The sequence below is a fragment of the Benincasa hispida genome, chromosome 9 (assembly GCF_009727055.1).
Source record: "Benincasa hispida cultivar B227 chromosome 9, ASM972705v1, whole genome shotgun sequence".
NCBI lineage: Eukaryota > Viridiplantae > Streptophyta > Magnoliopsida > Cucurbitales > Cucurbitaceae > Benincasa > Benincasa hispida.
In genome coordinates, this window is record NC_052357.1 from 13,746,461 (window position 1) to 13,765,724 (window position 19,264).

Below are 19,264 nucleotides of genomic sequence, written 5' to 3' on the forward strand. Positions count from 1 at the left end.
TGTTAAATAGAATTAGAGTTGTATATGCATAGTCTAAAAAGTTTAAATATAAAAGGATGAATATTTAAAGATTTTAATTACTTTAAGACATAGACTCTTTTTAGGTCACAATTTTTAAATTATGTTTATTTCTTCTCAAATTATATATTTTCACGTATTTTAAATAAAAATTTGAATTTTTAATCAATTTTTTAAAATAAAAAAATAAGTTTTTACTTTCTAACAACTATTTTTCCTTTTTCTAAAAAAAAAAAAAATCAATACTATTATATATTTTCAAAATTAGGGAAGTTGATTCTATTATATATTTTCAAAATTAGGGAAGTTGATTTGAATTCTACCCCCCAACTTACCTTTACCATGTAATTACTTTAAATGGTAAAACTATTTGAAATATTTATAAATATAACAAAATGTCAGTGTCCGTCAGTAATAGACTACAATAAATATCTATTGATGATATTGATACATATCGATGGACAATAAAATTTTATTATATTTATAAATAAGTTAGTTCATTTTCGTTTATTTTAAACTAGTCCTATTATATATTTATATCTAAAATTCTATTTAAAAAAGGAATTTTTCACAGATAGAAAATGTCAAACAATTTACAAAAATAGAAAAAAAAATTTATATAAGCGTCTATCATGTAATATCAATGATAGATTTCTATTAGTTTTTATCACTATAATAAATATTAATAAACTTCTATCTACATATATAAAAAAATTTAAATTTTATTATTTTGTATAAATAATTTAGTATATTTTTCCAGATTTGAAAAGTTCTTAACAAAAATAGTCAACCAATTCAAAATTTGTCTTACCATTTTCCATTTTTTTCCAATACAAATCCGAGTGCAGACTTCCATGCATATGCAAAACGCCACGTGTACTTCATCCACAACTTCATGAAACGTGGCATCACCTCAGGCACTATCTTTTATTACGTGGCGTTCATGCATTTGATAACACAAAATTTGCGTGCTACCTTGTCATAAATACATAAACGTCCGCATGACGATCCTCTAACGCCTCAGTACGGCTCCGTCAGTGTGCCGTTAGGGCTTTGAAATGGAGTTGACGTGTAATTGTCAGAGGTGGGACCACCTACCTTGTTACTGTGACACGTAGCGGCATCCAGTAGAACCGTACAGCTGTCAACTTGTCACATTTTCCAATATTATTATTTTATTTTAATTATTATATAATATATTAATAATATTGATATTATTTTTTGAGTTTTAAATATCAAAGTTGGGAATGACGAAAAGCTTCTATTCCCATTGGTCACCTTTTGGTTTAGCTTTGGCATTGGTCAGTTTGTAGCCTCATACAGAGGAGAGAATGACCAAACTACCCTTTCCTGATGTCATTCCCTAAAGGAAAATATCTACAAATTGGCCATTTTTAGAATTATAATTGACCAAAACTAACATTTACATTTTTTTTTCCACATTTGATAAATAATCAATAGACCAATCTTGTTTGATATTGGAAACATATTCCAAAAGTTTATGGCTTATAGACAATTGAAAATTTTATAAGTCAAGACAAAAATTTTTAATATATATTTTTATAATTACATAACATTGTCTAGAACTTTACGTAGAGTTATATATATATAGTACGGCGACTTAAATCAAAATATTTCCACAATAACGGGTATTGTATTCACATTTCGTAAACAACGAAATCTCTTTCAAAAACTTCCATATAGAATTTTGTACTATTGATTAGGCGGCAAAAACAAAGTAAAGTCACCTAGATTTTATCATAACAAAAAACACTCAACTTTTCCTATTGTTTTAGTTATAAAAACACACATTGGTCTTATTATTTCTTCTTCAATAGACACTCAAACACATAAAATTATAATAATGGCGGATCCAAAAGAAGGTGGGATAGTGAAAAGGGGGCATGAGGAAGGGCTTGAACTGGCCGTAGCCCTTTTAAAGGAGTTTGAGTTGCCAGAGGGGCTACTCCCTCTAGCCGACGTGGTGGAAGTTGGGTATGTGAAGGAGACTGGCTACGTCTGGATCGTGCAGAGGAAAAAGGTGGAGCACGAATTCAAAATGGTGAGTAAGTTGGTGAGTTATGACTCGGAGATTACTGGGTTCATTTTGAATAAGAGGATTAAAAAGCTTAAGGGTGTCAAGGCTAAAGAGTTTCTGCTTTGGCCTCCTGTTAATGATATCTACATCGATGATCATTCAACAGGAAAGATTCATTTCAAGAGCCTTGCTGGTGTCACCAAAACTTTTCCGATTCAAGCCTTTGCTGCAGGCCAGTGACAAATCATATAATTAATAATAATTCATATCCATCCTTGTTCTTGTTTGTTTTTTTTTAAAGAAAATTTACTTTATCATGTCTGCGTCTTTTGGTTGTTGAAGTATGTTTGATTTGGACACGAATTCAAATTCAAGCGTGTTACTGGATGGTTATCATAATTTCAAAGGTGGATAAAATTATTTTATGTTTCACAATTATTGCACCTGATATATATATGTATGTATGTAGTATGTATGTATGTATGTATGTCTGTTTGTCAAATTCCATGTACTACCTTTGATGTGATCATTTGGTCTTTTTGTAAACAACGGCGAAATACATTCTAATGATGGCAATTTAAAGAAATTGCTTTTCTTTTGATTAAAAAAAATTATGATAACAATTATCGCTTTTTATGAGACAATTGAAAAATGGATGATTTTAAAAATATAAATAAATGGTTAATAAATTGATATAGTCAAATTTTAACATATATTTTTTTATAAATAAGTTTACTCGAGAATTTTATCGCATTAAAGATAAAATTGAACATTCTAAAAGATTAAAGATCAAAATTATGAGAACCATTTAAAAGAGACCATTCACGAAAAGTTAAGTTCTCTTCATTTACTTTTAAAAGTGAAGGTTGTGTTTGCTCATTACAAGGTGAAAGTTTTGATGAGATTTTCGTAAGGATGACATCTTTTTAGGGGCATGAATGGAATTTGGTTTATGCTATGAAATTGAATGAAATTTGACCTTATACTGACTTAAATGTACTGTGAAATTATCGATTCAACCCAATGTATTAAGGAGCGAACATGATGTTATTTTTTCATTTCTCTTCTTGCTTCTACCTCTTGCTTATTTGATTTTTTTCTCATCAAATCTGGCTCATGCTCCCTTCGGATTCTTCCTCTTGTTTGATTCTTTTTCTCGCTTCTTCCTCTCGCTCCTTGATCTCGCTCTAATTCATGCTATGGTTTCAAGAAGGATTAAAAAAATGTTGCAGAGAACGAACATAGGATTAAATTTTTTTTTGCAGAAGAACTACAGATGACTAAAAAAAGGTACAGGGAAAGAATGATAAAAAAAGATTCAAAAAGAAGAAGGATTGCAAAAAAGTTGCAGAGGACGAGAAATGTGAAGAACGTTCAGAGAGCGAGAAACGAGAAGAGCGAACGTGTGCATATAGAAAAAACGAGAAAAGCGAATGTGTGCAAAGAGCAAAAATCGAGAAAAGCGAACAAGTAAGAGGAAGAAATAATTGATTTTGGTAATTTCACAAGAGGAAGATGTAAGCAAAATGCCCAAAACTCATGTGTTTTCAAAACCTAGGATAAATTTCATTTCGGTCTCTTGGACAATCTATACCATTTATTAGAGTAGGATGCCAGCAAATTGAGAAACATTTACCAATATCATCTTTTGAGAAGATATTATTATTATTATTGGGTTAAATTATAAAAAATATTTTAAACTTTGTCATCTATTAAAAAAATACCCTTAATCTTTCTAAAGCTTTAATATTACATCGCTTTAAAAAATGTTTAAAAAATACTATTGTTGTAAAATTCTATTAAAACGTTGGATGGAAACTTGACGTAACCAAACACTGGACCACGGTGTTGTTTTTCTTTTTCTTTTTCTTTTTTAAATTTAATATTATATTATATATATATATATATATATATATATATATATAACTAATTACTAGAAATATATGTCGTTTTTAAACTTATAATTGAAATATTGTAGGTTTGTTCCTTCGGCCTCTTGAAGAGACAAAGTGCATCCTTTTACCTATAAATTTATTTAAAAACAAATAAAAAATGGAGAACATCATTGTCTATTTAAGAGACAAGAATGTAATAGTTTTACTAAAAGTAGAATTTGGCTACATTGGAGAAGCTTCCTAAGATTTTGGAGGTCTTAAGATTGAGGTTTGCATCATTCTTTTTCCTTTCGTTATTTTATTGGATTATTTTCAAATAAAAGAAAATGAGCTAATTTATTTATATATATAACAAAATTTTACTATCTGTTAGTAATAGATCATGATAGATGTTACCGCGATATACTATGAGTAGACATTGACATTTTGTTATATTTAAAAATATTTTACAAAAATTTATCATTTAAAACAATTGTCCCTTTTAGTTTCTTATTCTTTTGAGATTTTTGAAAAGTATTTATTTTTTGGAATATATGATTAAATGGTTAATGAAATTGTTAGATAACTAGATATTATAATATTAAATAAATTACACTTTTGGTTCCTTACACTATTTGTGTCAAATTTTGTCCCTAAATATTAAAATTAAACAAACAAATCTCCAATATTTAGGAGAGAGTAAATCTCAATCCCTCGATTAACAAAAACGGTTGATCATTAATGGAGGTGCTAGTCGAAAATCTTCAAAAATAAAATAATAAAAAAATAAAACTAAAATTAATCATTTTTATTATAATTATTGTTTTAAAAGATCCACACATACCCACTGATTAATTATTAGTGAAAATTTAATTCTTAAATGAAAAAAAAACCTTTTGAGAATCCCACATGCTATTTTATTATTTTATTTAATAAGTGTGAAATTATTAATTGCTAAGTTTAATAAGTGTGAAATGATTTTATTTAAATAATAAATTTTTTATTTTATTATTATTTAAAAATAAAGAAAAAAAAAATTTCTTCAATCTTCTCGAGCGCTTCTTACGTGTGGTCCTCACACACGTTCCACGGTTGCATGCAAGTTAATAGTGTGGCACGTGTGTGTGAAATGATTTTATTTAAAAAAAACAATAAATTTTTTATTTTATACTATTTTATTATTTTTATTTAAAATTAAAAAAAAAAAGAATTTTTCTTCAATCTTCTCGGGCGCTTCTTACGTGTGGTCCTCGCGCATGTTCCACAGTTACACACTTTTCTCGTTGTTCATTTCGCATCACCGTTGGCCTTTAAGGCCTATAAATTGCACGAGCTTCTCCAGTTCTACACAACACAAAAATTACACAGTCTCTTCTTTCTCTCCCATTTTCTTCTTTCTTTACGAGTTTAGTTTTTCGAGCATATCAGTATTGAAGGGTGTGAGTTTTTCGATTAGTTCCAGTATAGTTATGTTTGAGACAGTGTTTTCTAGGTTGTTTTATCCTGGGAATGGCGTGACCATTGTTGAACTACTTGCACAAAAGGTAGAGTGACGAAACATCTTAAAGAGAGCGAGCTCTGCAACTCAGTTTGTAACAGTTTCTATTTTGCAGGTTCAATTCCGACGACTGACACTGTTCGATCGTACTTGTCTTCTGTCCATCGAAGGTTACTATTAATTATTGAAACATAGAAAAAAAAATCATTAAAAAAAAGTTCAAAAGTTCAAAATTGAAAGTTAAGGGACTACAATAAACAATTTGAACGTTCAAGGAAAATATATATATAAAAAAATGAAAGATAAAATAAAATGAAAATATTGACACGCATCTCATGAGACTAAAACTCTGGAACTTAAAAATTCTTAAGTTTGCACCTCAACTAGGGTTAAGTTCAAGAATAATATGATTTTTAAAAGTAATGACAAAAATGAGGTACATAGGAAAGAAATTTCAAAAGTGACGTTGAAGACAAAAGTATCGACAAAAATAGGATGGTTTTTTGTGGAAAGAAAAATCGTGTACTTGGTACACGATTACCTCTCAATCCAATCAGCGTTCATAGACTTGGTCAAAGGACCAAACTCGTGGACGGGGTCCACGATTTATTTATTTATTTTTTCTAATTTTGATTTTTTTTTAATTTCAAACTAACAATTTTGCTTTTTAGTATAAAAAACTACGACTCATCATAAAATGTAGTTTCATTAATTATTTAATTTCAAAATAGAAGTTTACATGAAATTAAAAGTTTGAATTACAAGTAACTCATTTTTCCACTGGGGGAGGTCGTCTTTGTGTGCTTCTAAATTAACTTCGCCTTGTTACCGTTGTCGTCTACGATGAATACGTCTTCGATCAGTATTAGCAATATTGAGTTATTTTATCTATTGAATAATACTTTCTACATTTACCAAGGTTTGATCATACATTGAACCCAACCTTGGTAAATTGTGTTGTATTGAATAGTACTGTACATTTTCAACAAAATTATTTTGTACGATGAAAAAAATTAATACTAAATAATGTTCATATCATGTATTTGAGAAATGTAAGATAATCCAACTCTTACCATGCAGTAATAGTAAGCGCCTTTAGGTGTGATAAATTGTCTCGTGGTTGGATTGTACAAGGAAAAATAGTCATTTGATACTTCCGGTCCATTTGTTATTTCTCCATGTGCACAACAATCATGACGTGCATGCCAGTACGATATATAGTCTATGTGAATCCGACGCCAGTCTTGGTCATGCTTACCCCTCAAATCAATCTGGTGTAGTGCCAAAAATGTATAGCACAACAAAGGTATCGTTTGTAGTAGACCAAACTATCTCAATACACGGTCTGATTGATGCACTATATTATATGGAAGCATATAAGAGGGCTACAACCAAATATCTTGACCATTACGACAGTAATTAGGGAGTAATGACCAAATATCTTGTGTGTTTGGCATCCAATTAATATGAGAAAAAAGGAATAATTAGACACCAAAAAAGTTTGTAAGATTTATTTGTTATCTGATTGTGCATCAGTCAGTCAAATATTTGTCAGTATACTAGCAACATATTTGTTGACTGTTCAGAGGCAACTAATATACCACTCCATCTATTTTTTTTTAAATACAATCAATTTATTTTATTCTAAAAAATGATAACGGAATAAATATACAAATAAAATAATACCTAGCACTTAGTGGATGATGACCTAGGGATTGTAATTGGACTTGTGGTGCTATAATTTTAAATCTTTCATAAGCCCATACTTGTGGAAGTATCACTGGTCCCACTATTTCCAATGCTCGTATATTAGTAGCCCGATAAAGTTCTCTATAAAGCCATGCAAGGCAGGCATACCCCACTAGTACGTACCAACACGCTCGAAATCAGATAGCAGGGGGATAAACATAAGATGTACCAGAGTGTTTGACTTGTCAGCGAACAAGAATCCTCCAATAGGCTGCATAATGTATGCTCGTGCATACTACAGTAGAATTTCTATCCTATATCGGTTGTGAACGATGGGTATTTTGTTGATATAGTTGCACATGATTAGAAGGACCAGGATCCATGATGCACAAATATTGAAAGAGTATAAACACATATTAATATAGTCAATTCCATAACAGATTCTATTACATAGAAAAATTCATTACATAACAAATTCAAATTGCATAAAAAAATCCATTACATAACAAATTCAAATTACATAACAAAATCAATTACATAAAAAAGTCCATCACATAAAAAGTCAATTACATAAAAAAGTCCATTACATAACAAATCATCAATGGTCCGAAGAGGGAGCACCTAATGTACATTGTGGACAAGTACACTTGTTATGTCCTTCTCCCTTTATACATCAAACTTTTTGGTTAGCCTCTCTCCAATTCATTTCATTATAAATTCGTGTTCTCTTTGGGCGACCCTGTTTTCTCAGTTAGTCTGCATTTGGACAAACTTCTATAAATGATAATTTTGGCCAATAATCTGGGTGTTGTATTGGATGGAAGCGACCTTTATAACATCACTTAAAATGTGACAATTTGCAGTATTCATCCGTAAGAGGTAGGTATGTCAAATGCATGTAGTTACAAACTGCAATTACACGAGAGCATGAAATCTTGAATTGCTGCCATTTATAACAAGAACAAACCCCTTCTTTCAAGGTCACAACTTGTGTGTGTTGACATCTATAGAGAGAAATCATACTTATGTCAGTTTGTATTTAAAAAGTTTGGGTTTCCCTATCAATAGATGTTACTAAATGTGCAGATGCTTATTTGTGTCGCCTCTTAAATTTTCTCATGGTATATTCTGTATACATGTCTCCACGGTCGAGTGCTTCGACGTTCAAAATATAGTATCGTGCGATAGAATGTGTGCCTAACCAAGAAGTAATCGGTAATATTCTAGCACCTTTGAAAACCCCATTCATACATTTAGCTGTATTGCTTGTCATCCACCATAGCGGCACCTATCATCATGTGATTGTGTCCATTTTTTCAAGTCAATATCAGAAAAATATTCAAGCACTCAGGTTCAATTGCTTCAACTCTTTCATGCACCTAATGAACTTGCGCTTTCGGTGCTGATTTCTTGCCTTAAACACCAAATCTTTTAGTTTCTTCGATTTGTATTTCGTATTGAAATTACTAGCAACATGACGAGGACAATATCGATGGTACGCTCTAGGTTCACTCCAACCTATTTCTTCATTGTTAATTATAGTGAGAATGCCCTTATGTCTATTAGAAACCAAGCAAATACCATCTCGTTGGCTAACATATTCACACAATGCCTACAGAAACCATGACCAACTGGACGAGTTCTCTCCTTCAACAATAGCAAAAGCAAGGGGAAATATGTAGCCGTTTGCATCAATTGATAAAACGGTTAATAGTTTCTCCTTATGCTTTTTGTACAAATGAGTTCCATCAATATGAGTTAATGGTCTACAATATTTGAACCATTCTTTTGTTGGACTGAAGGACCAGAAAACTCGAACAAAAATAGTCGTACCTGGCACATCAGATGGAAGAAAATACCAATCCGATCGTTTTCCATGATTGTAATGCACAATAACACTCAATCAATACGAAAACTCTGAATATGATTTCTCCCAATCACCAAACACAATAATCAATGTTTTACTCTTGGCTTGCCACAGTCATCTATAATTAATATTATACTTATATTATTTTTTAATTGCTTCTTGGAGTAAGGCCACATGAATCCCAGGATCAGCTCTAATCATATTTTGGATTTCAATACTCATAAAATTGGAACCAAGCTGTGAATGATCCTGTGTCAATTCTGAGGACAAACATGAGTGCTCCCCTTCAAGTCTAGTAATTTTAAACATCCCATGAGTTTTACGCCGACATGCCCATAACCTCCAATCATAACCATCCTTCCACATCCTTCCACTGTTTGCATCTCACATACCAAATATCTTAGTTCGATTCTACTACGACGATCTCATAGTGTTTTGTCATGTAGTATTTTTAATGGCCAGTTGTAGATTTTCTTTAGTATCAAGTTGTTGGGGTTGATGCCCTAAAGTCTCGTGTCCTGTAGTTTGTAAACAATTTTGTACGAACGCTTGTGATGTATAATATATATAATATTTACTTCACTTCTTGACTTTGCACATTTAGATGTTTTTTTTTACCACAAACCAATAAACTTAATATCCCTGGTTGTCTTATGTAACTTAAGCATGTATGTAGTGACATAAGTGGATCATATCTTAAGTGACAACCAAAATGGTCTGTAGTATATAGATATAGGAGGGAAACTTTATCCTGGTAACGCTACGGACGTGGCCCGCTTTGTGGAATAGTTACAAGTGTTGTGACTTATCACAGATGGTTTGATCCTGATCATTCGTGTAGGGGACATGCGAGCGGGGGCGTCTTATTCAAAGAGTTTGTATAATATCTGACCACAAAGTGTTACGTCTCATCATATAACTCCATTCATGACAGAAATTTCACTTCACTAGGATGATCGTAGGTAACATGACCTCAATTCTAAGTGAGTTAGGAACTCCTGCCATTAAGGGCGGTTCTTTGATTTGCATGGGTGCGAGTGGCCAGAGAACCAACTTAAACCTACCACTTTGGGGATTCATCTGATTTGGGAGCTGGGAACTCAGCTTCACAAGATGGAGTTCACTCCTTCCCCAAAGCAGGGATAAGTAGATAGATTTCTCTTTTAAAGGTTGATCCCGGGGTTTGAACGATGTGGTGCCACACCTTCTAATAGCTCGAGAGGTGTTCACACATAGTAGGACTATGTTGTATTGTTCATTAGAGGGATCAGTGGTACTTAAGGAATAAGATGTAACTACAGGGGCAAAACGGTAAATTGGTCCAACTGTACTTACGAGCATCTGTGAAGGGTCATCGTACTAATGATTGGTTATATCCAAAGAACATAGAAATATATCTATGGTAAGAAGAGTTCAACTGTCGATCTTTAGTGGAATGCCTGGCCGTTAACGGATGGTGGATATCGTGGCTAAAGAGTTTAGTCAGTTATTCACATACTGTTGGAGCTTCGAGCCATAGGTTCATAAGGTCCCCTTGGTAGCTTGGATACAAGTTGAGAATCAGTTTTTGGGTCAGTTTGAAATATTCAAATTAACAAGAGGGAGTTCGATTATATATGATATAATTGAACTAATTAATTATATATGATATAATTAACTTTATGTATGAGATACATTAATTTGGAGAAATTTGGATATAAATTGATTTATATCTAGTGAAGGACAAATACTATGGTTAATATATGATATTAATCCATAGGTTATGAAAAAAATGTGATTATATTCATTGCCTATTAATTGGACGCTTAAGGAATAATATGTCGGTGTCTCTTCTATTTTCATAACGGATGAGTAAGTTGAAGAATCGCTTTGAGAAGCTTAAATAGCTCATGGTGTGTTAAGCATTGGATGCGTGACATAGTGTTGAAGTGTGTCATCACTTAGTAAAATTAGTGCCTATACGATAGTGCTGAACGATCGCTTACCTATACGATCGTGCAGAGTGATCGTTTAATGCTTACACCCGCATGCGCTATTTACTAAATGGTCGTTTAGCGATCGATATTTACTAAACGATCGTATAGACGATCGCTTAGCTTTTCCTACACAATCGTATACTTCACCTAAACGATCAAACATTTTGTCTATACGATAGATGAGCTTTTCTCCCACTTGCTTGATCATTATACACGATCTTCCTTCCTCATCTCCTCTATCAAATCCGAACAAAGCCTACCCTTTAGATTCTCACTCCAAGAATACTGAGGGCTCTGAGTGGTGGTGTCGTCCCCGTTTCTTTCTGTTCGAGTGGAGACTGTTCGAGGTAGACGATTAGGATTGCTGAACGATAGCTTGTCGTTCCAGCGATAGTGAGATTTGCTGTGAAGAAAAAGTCTTCAACTGGTATGATCTATCGATCTCTTATTTATTGTTTCTTTGATCATGCAGTAATTTAGCGTTATGAATGCATATTAGTATGTTTGAATGTACATGTGGAAATTCTGTCACAATGAATTGGAAAGATCCGCTTCTGCTCGTAGATACTATTGAATAAGAGTTCATTCCTTCACAAGTAACATTCATTTTGTATTAAATTAGAATTATCTATACATCTACTCCTTTCCTCCAATGTTGACCCTCATTCACAGGTTGAATTAATAATGTCCCAATCTATTTGGGTGAACATCTTTGATGGTATCAACTCAAGATCATGTTTTGCACATCTATCGTTTCCAAATAATTCATCAAGTTCTGCGTTAATATCATTGTCCCCATCATTTTCAGATTCAAGAATGACTAAATCTTCAGAACGCATCGACATATTTACTCAAATCTTTACAACTGTTATAGTTGACAAAAAATATGTTAATACTAATAGCCTAATCCAAAAAGTTTGTTTTTTTTCTTTTAAATTCTTTAAACATTATTTTAAATAGTCCAAACAGTCCATATAGATCAAAACTCAAAATAGCCTAGATATTATTTTTTGAGTCCAAATAGTCCAACCTTATAATATTAAAATAGAAAGATCAACTACAACCCAAATGTTCATTCCAACTTATAATATTAAACTAAAAAAAATTAAATAGATAAAATAATTCAAATCCTACACAATAGATCAACTAAACTAGATCAAAACTCTAGTTTTTGATGCATACATTTAAATAAAATAGTAGATCTATAGACTAGAATATCATATATTGGAAAAAAAAGGAAAAAATGTTACCTACAGTTGGCAGTGGCAGAGAGGGTAGTGACGGTCAGTGGACGGCGAACAATTTTGGACGATAGTGACGACGAACGACGGCTGTGACGTTGAGCGGTAACTGTGAGAGAGAGGCAGAAAGGAAGAAAATTTGAGATGAGAAAGAAAGTGAAGAGAAAAGGTCTTGGGGCCTTTTGGGGACCACTAAGTTGTGTACCCCGTACACGATTTAGGGTAGTCGTGGACCCCGTCCATGATTACCTGTGGTCAACGCTGCATCCTTGTACAAGTGGTAGTCTGTGTGTGTCAGGTCACTGCCAATTCACGTGTTGCGAAGGAAGTTGTAGACCCGATTCACGATTTTGGGGTAATCGTGTACTGGGTTCACGATTACACAACCCCATTTTTATCAATATTTTTAATCCAACTCTATTTTTGTTAATAATTAATAAAATAATATTATTTAAAAAAAATCCCTCAACTACTATAGCCAATTACACTTTGGTAAAGGTCTTGCATCGTTGTATTTTTAATAGACGAGAGTGCTCTAGTTTTTATCTTATTTTTTATAAGTTTAATAATCACCCTCTCTTGAAGAGAGGACAAACGAAATTATAATATTTTAACAATAACCTTCATAAAAATCTTATATTTATGATAAGTTCTTAAAAAGAACAATATTCATAAAAAAAAATAATAATAAAGTCCTCTATAATGTTACTTTAGTTCTATCCAAAAAAAAAAAAAAAAAAAAATCAAGTTTCATGATCATGCAAACATACAACCTTGACGATATGTATCAAAATGCTATTTAAAAATTCAAGTTTCATATGATCCCATGCTAACAAATTGACCTTGAGGATTAATATATATTAGTAACTTTCTTTAGATATGAAAATAAAATTTACTTGGGATTTTCTTTATCTATTATTGCTCAAGAAATCTAAGAAAATAATGAAAATAAAAGATTTTGCTAACAAAAATTCAATTGGACCAACTATACACTTTTACCTAATTAATAATATATGAAATTTGGGATCATATGTCATCATAATAAAAAAGAAATAATAATTATAAAGAATTGCATGAGTGGATGAAAAAGGGGAAAAAAGGGGGAAAAAAAATCTAAAACAATGGAAAGGTGTGTTTTTGCCAATTGATTCCAAAGTCCATTATATATATATATATATATATATATATTTTAATGTCTAAAATAAGAAGGTTAAAAGGGCAGCTCAGCAGCAATATCTTTATACCTTTCTTCCTTAAAGGGAGACACAATTGGATTGCAAGTTGTGTCCTTTATGTGATTCAATCATTAAATGTACACTATTCATTGGACAAAATAAACTTTGGTATTCTAATTCAAAAGAATGACATTTTCGAAGTAAATTCAAAATTTAAATTTTTAAGACTATATCATTTGGTTTTTTATTTTTAGTTTTAAAATATTAGGATGATTTTTCACCATTTTTTATTTATGATTTTCATATTTCGTATGTAAATATTTGAATTGGTAGCCAATTTTTAAATACAAAAGCTATTTTTGACTGTGATTTTGATAGCACTACTAAAAAGTAGACAACATAACATGATAAACCAATAGATGAGAGTGATGTTCATATACTTAATTTTCAAAAACTAAAAACTGAAAATCAAATGGTGACCGTAAACTAAATTTGTGAGATAGGTTGTTTCTTTTTTATTCTTTTATGGCAACAAAGATTTAAAATGTCAATAAAAAGAATATTATATCTAAATATGTAGTTAAAACAAGGATTGAACTATCATTTTAAGATACTCTCAAATTTTAACTAAAAAGACTTTTTTGTATAAATAATTATAGACAGCATGTAGTGAATTTGATATGACTTTTGAAACAATGAAAACAAATGGAAGATGGAATCTAACTTGAGGATGAATTTTTAGAATGACTTTGAGAACCATTAGACCAATGCTTTTAAATGATATATATACTTTTGAAAAAACAAACTAATAAAATGTTTCAATTCAAGACACTTCAAATTACTCTTAAAAAAAGATTAGACACACTTTTACAATTTTCTAAATAATTTTTTTGTTATATAATCAAAAATTGTTTTCAAATATAGGAAAATGAACCAACTTATTTATAAATATAATAAAATGTCAATATCTATTCGTGATAAACACTTATATATATCTATCACTATCTATTGATAGATAGTGATAGTTTATTATATTTGAAAATATTTTCAATAGTATTGCAATTTAAAATAAATACCCTATAAACAATTAACAAAACAAAATCGAAATGTCTTTAAATTGGTAAAAATCACATTTTATTATTCAATAGCTCACACAAAATCACCTTTAGAATTGTTTTTAAAACAATTAGAAATAGACTAAAATAATTCTCAAAATTTAGTCTCTAAATTCTTACCTCTAAGGCATCAATTTACTTTTAAATTTTTTTAATCTGTCAAAGAACTATTAGACACAAAATTGATCGTTTGACCTATCTGACACTTATAATAATTTAAGAATTAAATAAATTTAGAAAAACTCAAAATTCAATCAAAATTATCCATAAACCTAAAAAAAAAGTCATCTAACCATAATTTTGGGCAAGTTATCAACAAAATATCATATCAAAGTTGAAAAAAAAATTACTAAACTTTTTAAACTTTTTTTCTTAAAAAAAAAAACAAAGTTGAGATATTAGATAGTTGTTGGAATTTAGGGAGGCAAAGTAATAAATTAACTGTATAAACTACCATAAATTTTATAGACTCTAATTCAAAAATTATTTTATTTTAATTTTCGCTCCTCTCCATTTTTTTATTTCCTTCTCTCTGTCATCTTCCACTGGCACTGCAGAGAGAAAGAGAGAGAGAGAGAGAAAGTAATGGAACTGAGCTAGAACGCCAGAGCGACCTTGAAGCTAAAGCTCCCTAGGGTTCGATCGTCGGCTTCATAATCACACAACAGTTGTAAGCGTTTTCTTGCTCTCGCTTGTTTCTGATTTCGCTGCTTACAATCGGAATTTTGATCGGAGCTTGGTTTTATTATGCCTCCATTTCACTCCAGAAATTTCTGCTTATTTTTCATCTAGTGGTGACGGAATGATAGAATATAAGGAATACTGTTGGAAATTTGAGTCTATGAATGAGTAGAACAGAGTATTACCGGAATTCGATTGCAAAAGTGGTTATGAACTTGAAATCGCGAGTCGAAGAGGCTATCGTCTTGTTGTGTTAGGAATTTTACCGTTGGGAATTATGAATCTACTGTTTTTTCTTCATTTTCCTTTTTATTTCTCTATTTTTTGTTCGTTTGCTGCATGCTTTATGGCAACCGGTTATAGACCTTTATAGAGCCTCTCTTTTGGATCTATGGAAATTGCAGAGGCTGAAGTTTGTATAGCGTAAATGGAAACAGATAGATGGAGTTTGTAACGAATATCTAGTGTATTTATTATGCTATTTTCTTGCCATAACGTACTCGAGGGTTGTGTGTTTGAATCTTTGGATGAGCTTAATGAGTAAAACACTTGATGTCTCCAAAGTTTGGCCTTGGCCCTTGAAGCAGGCTTGGATTGTTTATTTATTTATTAATTTTTTCATTTTAAATAAAGGAGCCGTGCATATCATGGAACTTGGTAGAATATAATAGATTTAGTTGAGAATTTCCTGATGCTGCTGTGTGGTATAAGTATGAGTGAATTATTTTGTTTTTCTTTTCTTTCTAATTTTCTCCCCTTTTTCGGTGATGGGATAGGGTTCGAACGATGCCATCAAAACCAGAAAATGTAGACCAACAAGTAGCTGATGGGGCAAAGTATTTGCTACAATCGACTAAATACTCTGAGCCTTGGTGGCATGGAGTTGGTAACAATACCATCATAGGTGAAGACGCTGCCAAAACATCTTCTGCAGAATATCTGAACGTTACTGTTACCAGTGGAGCAACGCAGTCACAAGCAAATGGTATAAGATTCTCTTTCTTTAAAGTAAATGTCTATGTTTATGGATATGCTACAATGTTTATTAATTTAGTATATTTGTCTATGGATAGGCAATTTAAGTGATATATTGAAACTCTTCTTGGTTCAGATGAAAATATTGGGAAAGAAGTCCAGCATCTTAAGTACATTCCCTTTTCTACATCCCCACCCGTGGGCGAACACCTTGATCCAAATTCCCAGATGGAACTGGTTGGCCATTCAATTGTAAGGATTGTCTGTTTCTCTCTGAAACCATTGTAAACGAAGAAATAAACATGAGTAGTATGCCTAGTTCTTCATTTGTGTGCAGTGAATAATGAATAAATTTCTTTCCTAAGAAAAATAGATGTTTGACTTCTTGGCATTGCTTCCCTCTTAACTGGATACAAAAAGGACTTCAAGTATCTCTATTTGCAGGTTTTGACATCATATCCTTTTTCAGATGCACAATATTATCAAATGCTGACTTCTTATGGACCACAATCGACGGTATGCTCTGATTTACTTGAATGGTTTAGTAATTTCATTTGCTAATTCACACATTCTGTTTTTGTTACATATGTCATTCATTATATAGAATGACAAGATCGTCCATGTTAATTAATTATTAATTGCGAGGATGAGATCACCATTAACTTTTAAAATGGTAATTTGTGCCTTATCCATTTGTCATGATATATGGTTAAAAAAAAAAAATTCTGTATGAATAGAGGCTAAACATGTCCCTCCCTATCGGTCCTTGTCATGTTTCTTTCTTATGTACCTCTCTTTGCAAAGAAATATGCCACCAAGCAATTCCTACGAATTTCACCGAACAAGATTGCATATAAACAATGGGGTTCTTTTGTACAGACCCTTCTTGCTGATTGACTGTTCAAGAATTATGATTATACTTGATTTTCCTGCAGTTACCTCATATTTATGGACTTCACCATGCTAGGATGCCTTTACCCCTTGAAATGGAAGAAGAGCCTGTTTATGTAAACGCAAAGCAGTATCATGGTATCCTGAGGAGAAGACAGTCGCGTGCCAAAGCTGAGCTTGAGAAGAAAGTGATAAGAAGTAGAAAGGTATAGCCAACATATGTTTGAGGAGAAAATGAAAATGACTCATAGATAAAGAAAGATATTTCTCAAAACTAAGCAGACCTAAATGGATATTCGTAGTTAGTAAAAAAAAAAAAAAAATTTTTGTTATAAATCTTCTTTCCAGTTGGTTACAGCCTATGGGCGGGTGGGTCACTTCATCGCATTATATAACTATTATTAATGGTTTTTCATGTCTCACCAGGGCTGTCTTTTCATATCGATCGCAGTCATGCTCTCTGGCTAATTACATTCCATCGTAATTGTATAACATTATTTACTTTTCTGGATACCCTGTTCCGTTTTGTGCAGCCATATCTTCATGAATCCAGACACCTCCATGCTATGAGACGAGCGAGAGGCAGTGGAGGACGTTTCCTCAATACCAAAAAGCCCAACAATGTTATTTCCAATACAAATAGGGAAGAAGACATCAATTCTAGTGCAAACCATTTAACAAAACCTGTCAGCGGGGCTGCACCAAAGTACACGGTGGCTGATGAAAATGAAATCAAGGACACACTCAATGAGGGCAGAGAGTTAATGAAACACAATATGCAGATAACACACGCTTTCTTCAACGGAAAATCGAATGTCCATGGTTTATCGACATACAATTCACAACTTGCCGATGTCGAGGGAGGGCATCTCGATCAGCCACATGAAAGCATGCAGGTGAATGGGGCTCCACAGAGGGCCATTCCCATCAGTTAAAAGTTTCTTGATGGGGAATGAGGGTTCTCCAACACTGTTTAACCAGTTTCAGTGCAGAAAACTTGAATATTCAGTAAGCATGACTGTTGATTCTTGTGAGGCTCTGTTACTGGTTGGAAGTTGATGGATTTGCCCTCTTTGTGCTTGGAAGAAAACCGCCTTTTGGCGGCGTTTCTCAGGCAATTCATTCTTGGCTTTAGTTGTTACTCTGAGGTGAGATGGAAGAAGATGAAGAAATGCAGTTCACCAAAAAATGTGGTATATTCACTGCCTATTTCTATCTTCTTCAATTTACCTCTACTATTACTACGTATGTATTTATGATCTTGAATGTGTCTCAGAAAAACAAAAGATTTTAAGTGTGCAGACTTTTATAACTTAATTTAGGTGCAATTGGGTGCTGTATCTTTTCAACTTTGTGTGAATGTTTCGGGTGATAAATATTTCATGTTTGGTGGACTTGAAGCCATTAAAGATGAAACCTCTCTTTCATATTCCCTCACTCACTCGCACACGCTATGGTAGATGCCTTTATTTTAATATTTAGTGAAGACCTCATTATCCACTAAGAAAAAAATTAATGTTTACTTTAGTTTTTAACCAGTTATTTAATCCTTAAACTTTTAAGGTTTTTTTTTATCTATTTGATTGCTGGACTTTCATAAACTTTAAAAATATTTAAAAGATCCCTGAATTTTCAATTTTGTGTATATTGGTTCATGACAAATTTTGATCTATTGAAATCAAATCAAATATGTATTTAATTTTAGGTAACACATGTTAATTTCTATATTTTTGAAGAAAGTTAGAATTTTGTTCCATAGTTAGAATTTAGTCAATAGTTTGATAATTTTTTCATAACTAGTTTCAATATTAAGGGCTATTTATGAGGATTTTATCTAATCAAATGGACTTTTTATAAAGTTATATCAAACCATTTAGGCAATATTCTATATGAACTAAATTCTAACTTTCTCCGATTTCAAATACTAAATTTTTAACTCAACCCCAAAAATTTTGAGCAAAAGAAGGAAAAAAAAACAATTGCTTAATCAAATCTTGCATATGAACCTCAGACTACTACGAAAGAGTGTTATCGACAAAATCATATGGTCCAAAACAAAATGGAGGGATTAAAATTAGAGGCGGTTGCAAAATAATTGATAGATATAGCAAAATTTAGATCCAGATCTTGGAGTTTATCAATGATAGACTGTATTGTTTGTAGGAGACTATTAGCGATAGAAGCCATCGCCGATAGATTTTACCATACTTTAAATTCTTTAAAAGT

At 31.9% G+C, this 19,264-nt stretch overlaps 2 protein-coding genes across 2 annotated transcripts; both read left to right on the plus strand.

The window, feature by feature from the left end:
• The first annotated feature begins 1,882 nt into the window (after positions 1-1,882).
• LOC120084552 lies at positions 1,883-2,296 on the plus strand. The gene has a single exon (XM_039040351.1). It carries the CDS (start codon positions 1,883-1,885, stop codon positions 2,294-2,296), a length of 414 nt encoding a protein of 137 aa, XP_038896279.1.
• Positions 2,297-14,996: 12,700 nt separating this feature from the next.
• Positions 14,997-18,454, plus strand: LOC120087003 (nuclear transcription factor Y subunit A-1-like). Its single transcript, XM_039043845.1, has 6 exons — positions 14,997-15,161; positions 15,949-16,157; positions 16,284-16,399; positions 16,592-16,663; positions 17,083-17,244; positions 17,572-18,454. The coding sequence occupies exons 2-6, from the start codon at positions 15,959-15,961 to the stop codon at positions 17,971-17,973; spliced, it is 951 nt and encodes a 316-aa protein (XP_038899773.1). The 5' UTR covers positions 14,997-15,161; positions 15,949-15,958; the 3' UTR covers positions 17,974-18,454.
• Positions 18,455-19,264: the final 810 nt, after the last annotated feature.

Coding starts and splice junctions, on each gene's coding strand:
- LOC120084552 (XM_039040351.1), top strand. CDS start 1,883: ATGGCGGATCCAAAAGAAGGTGGGATAGTGAAAAGGGGGCATGAGGAA.
- LOC120087003 (XM_039043845.1), top strand. CDS start 15,959: ATGCCATCAAAACCAGAAAATGTAGACCAACAAGTAGCTGATGGGGCA. Junction 16,158..16,283: donor AACGCAGTCACAAGCAAATG/GTATAAGATTCT, acceptor TTCTTGGTTCAG/ATGAAAATATTGGGAAAGAA. Junction 17,245..17,571: donor AAGTGATAAGAAGTAGAAAG/GTATAGCCAACA, acceptor CGTTTTGTGCAG/CCATATCTTCATGAATCCAG.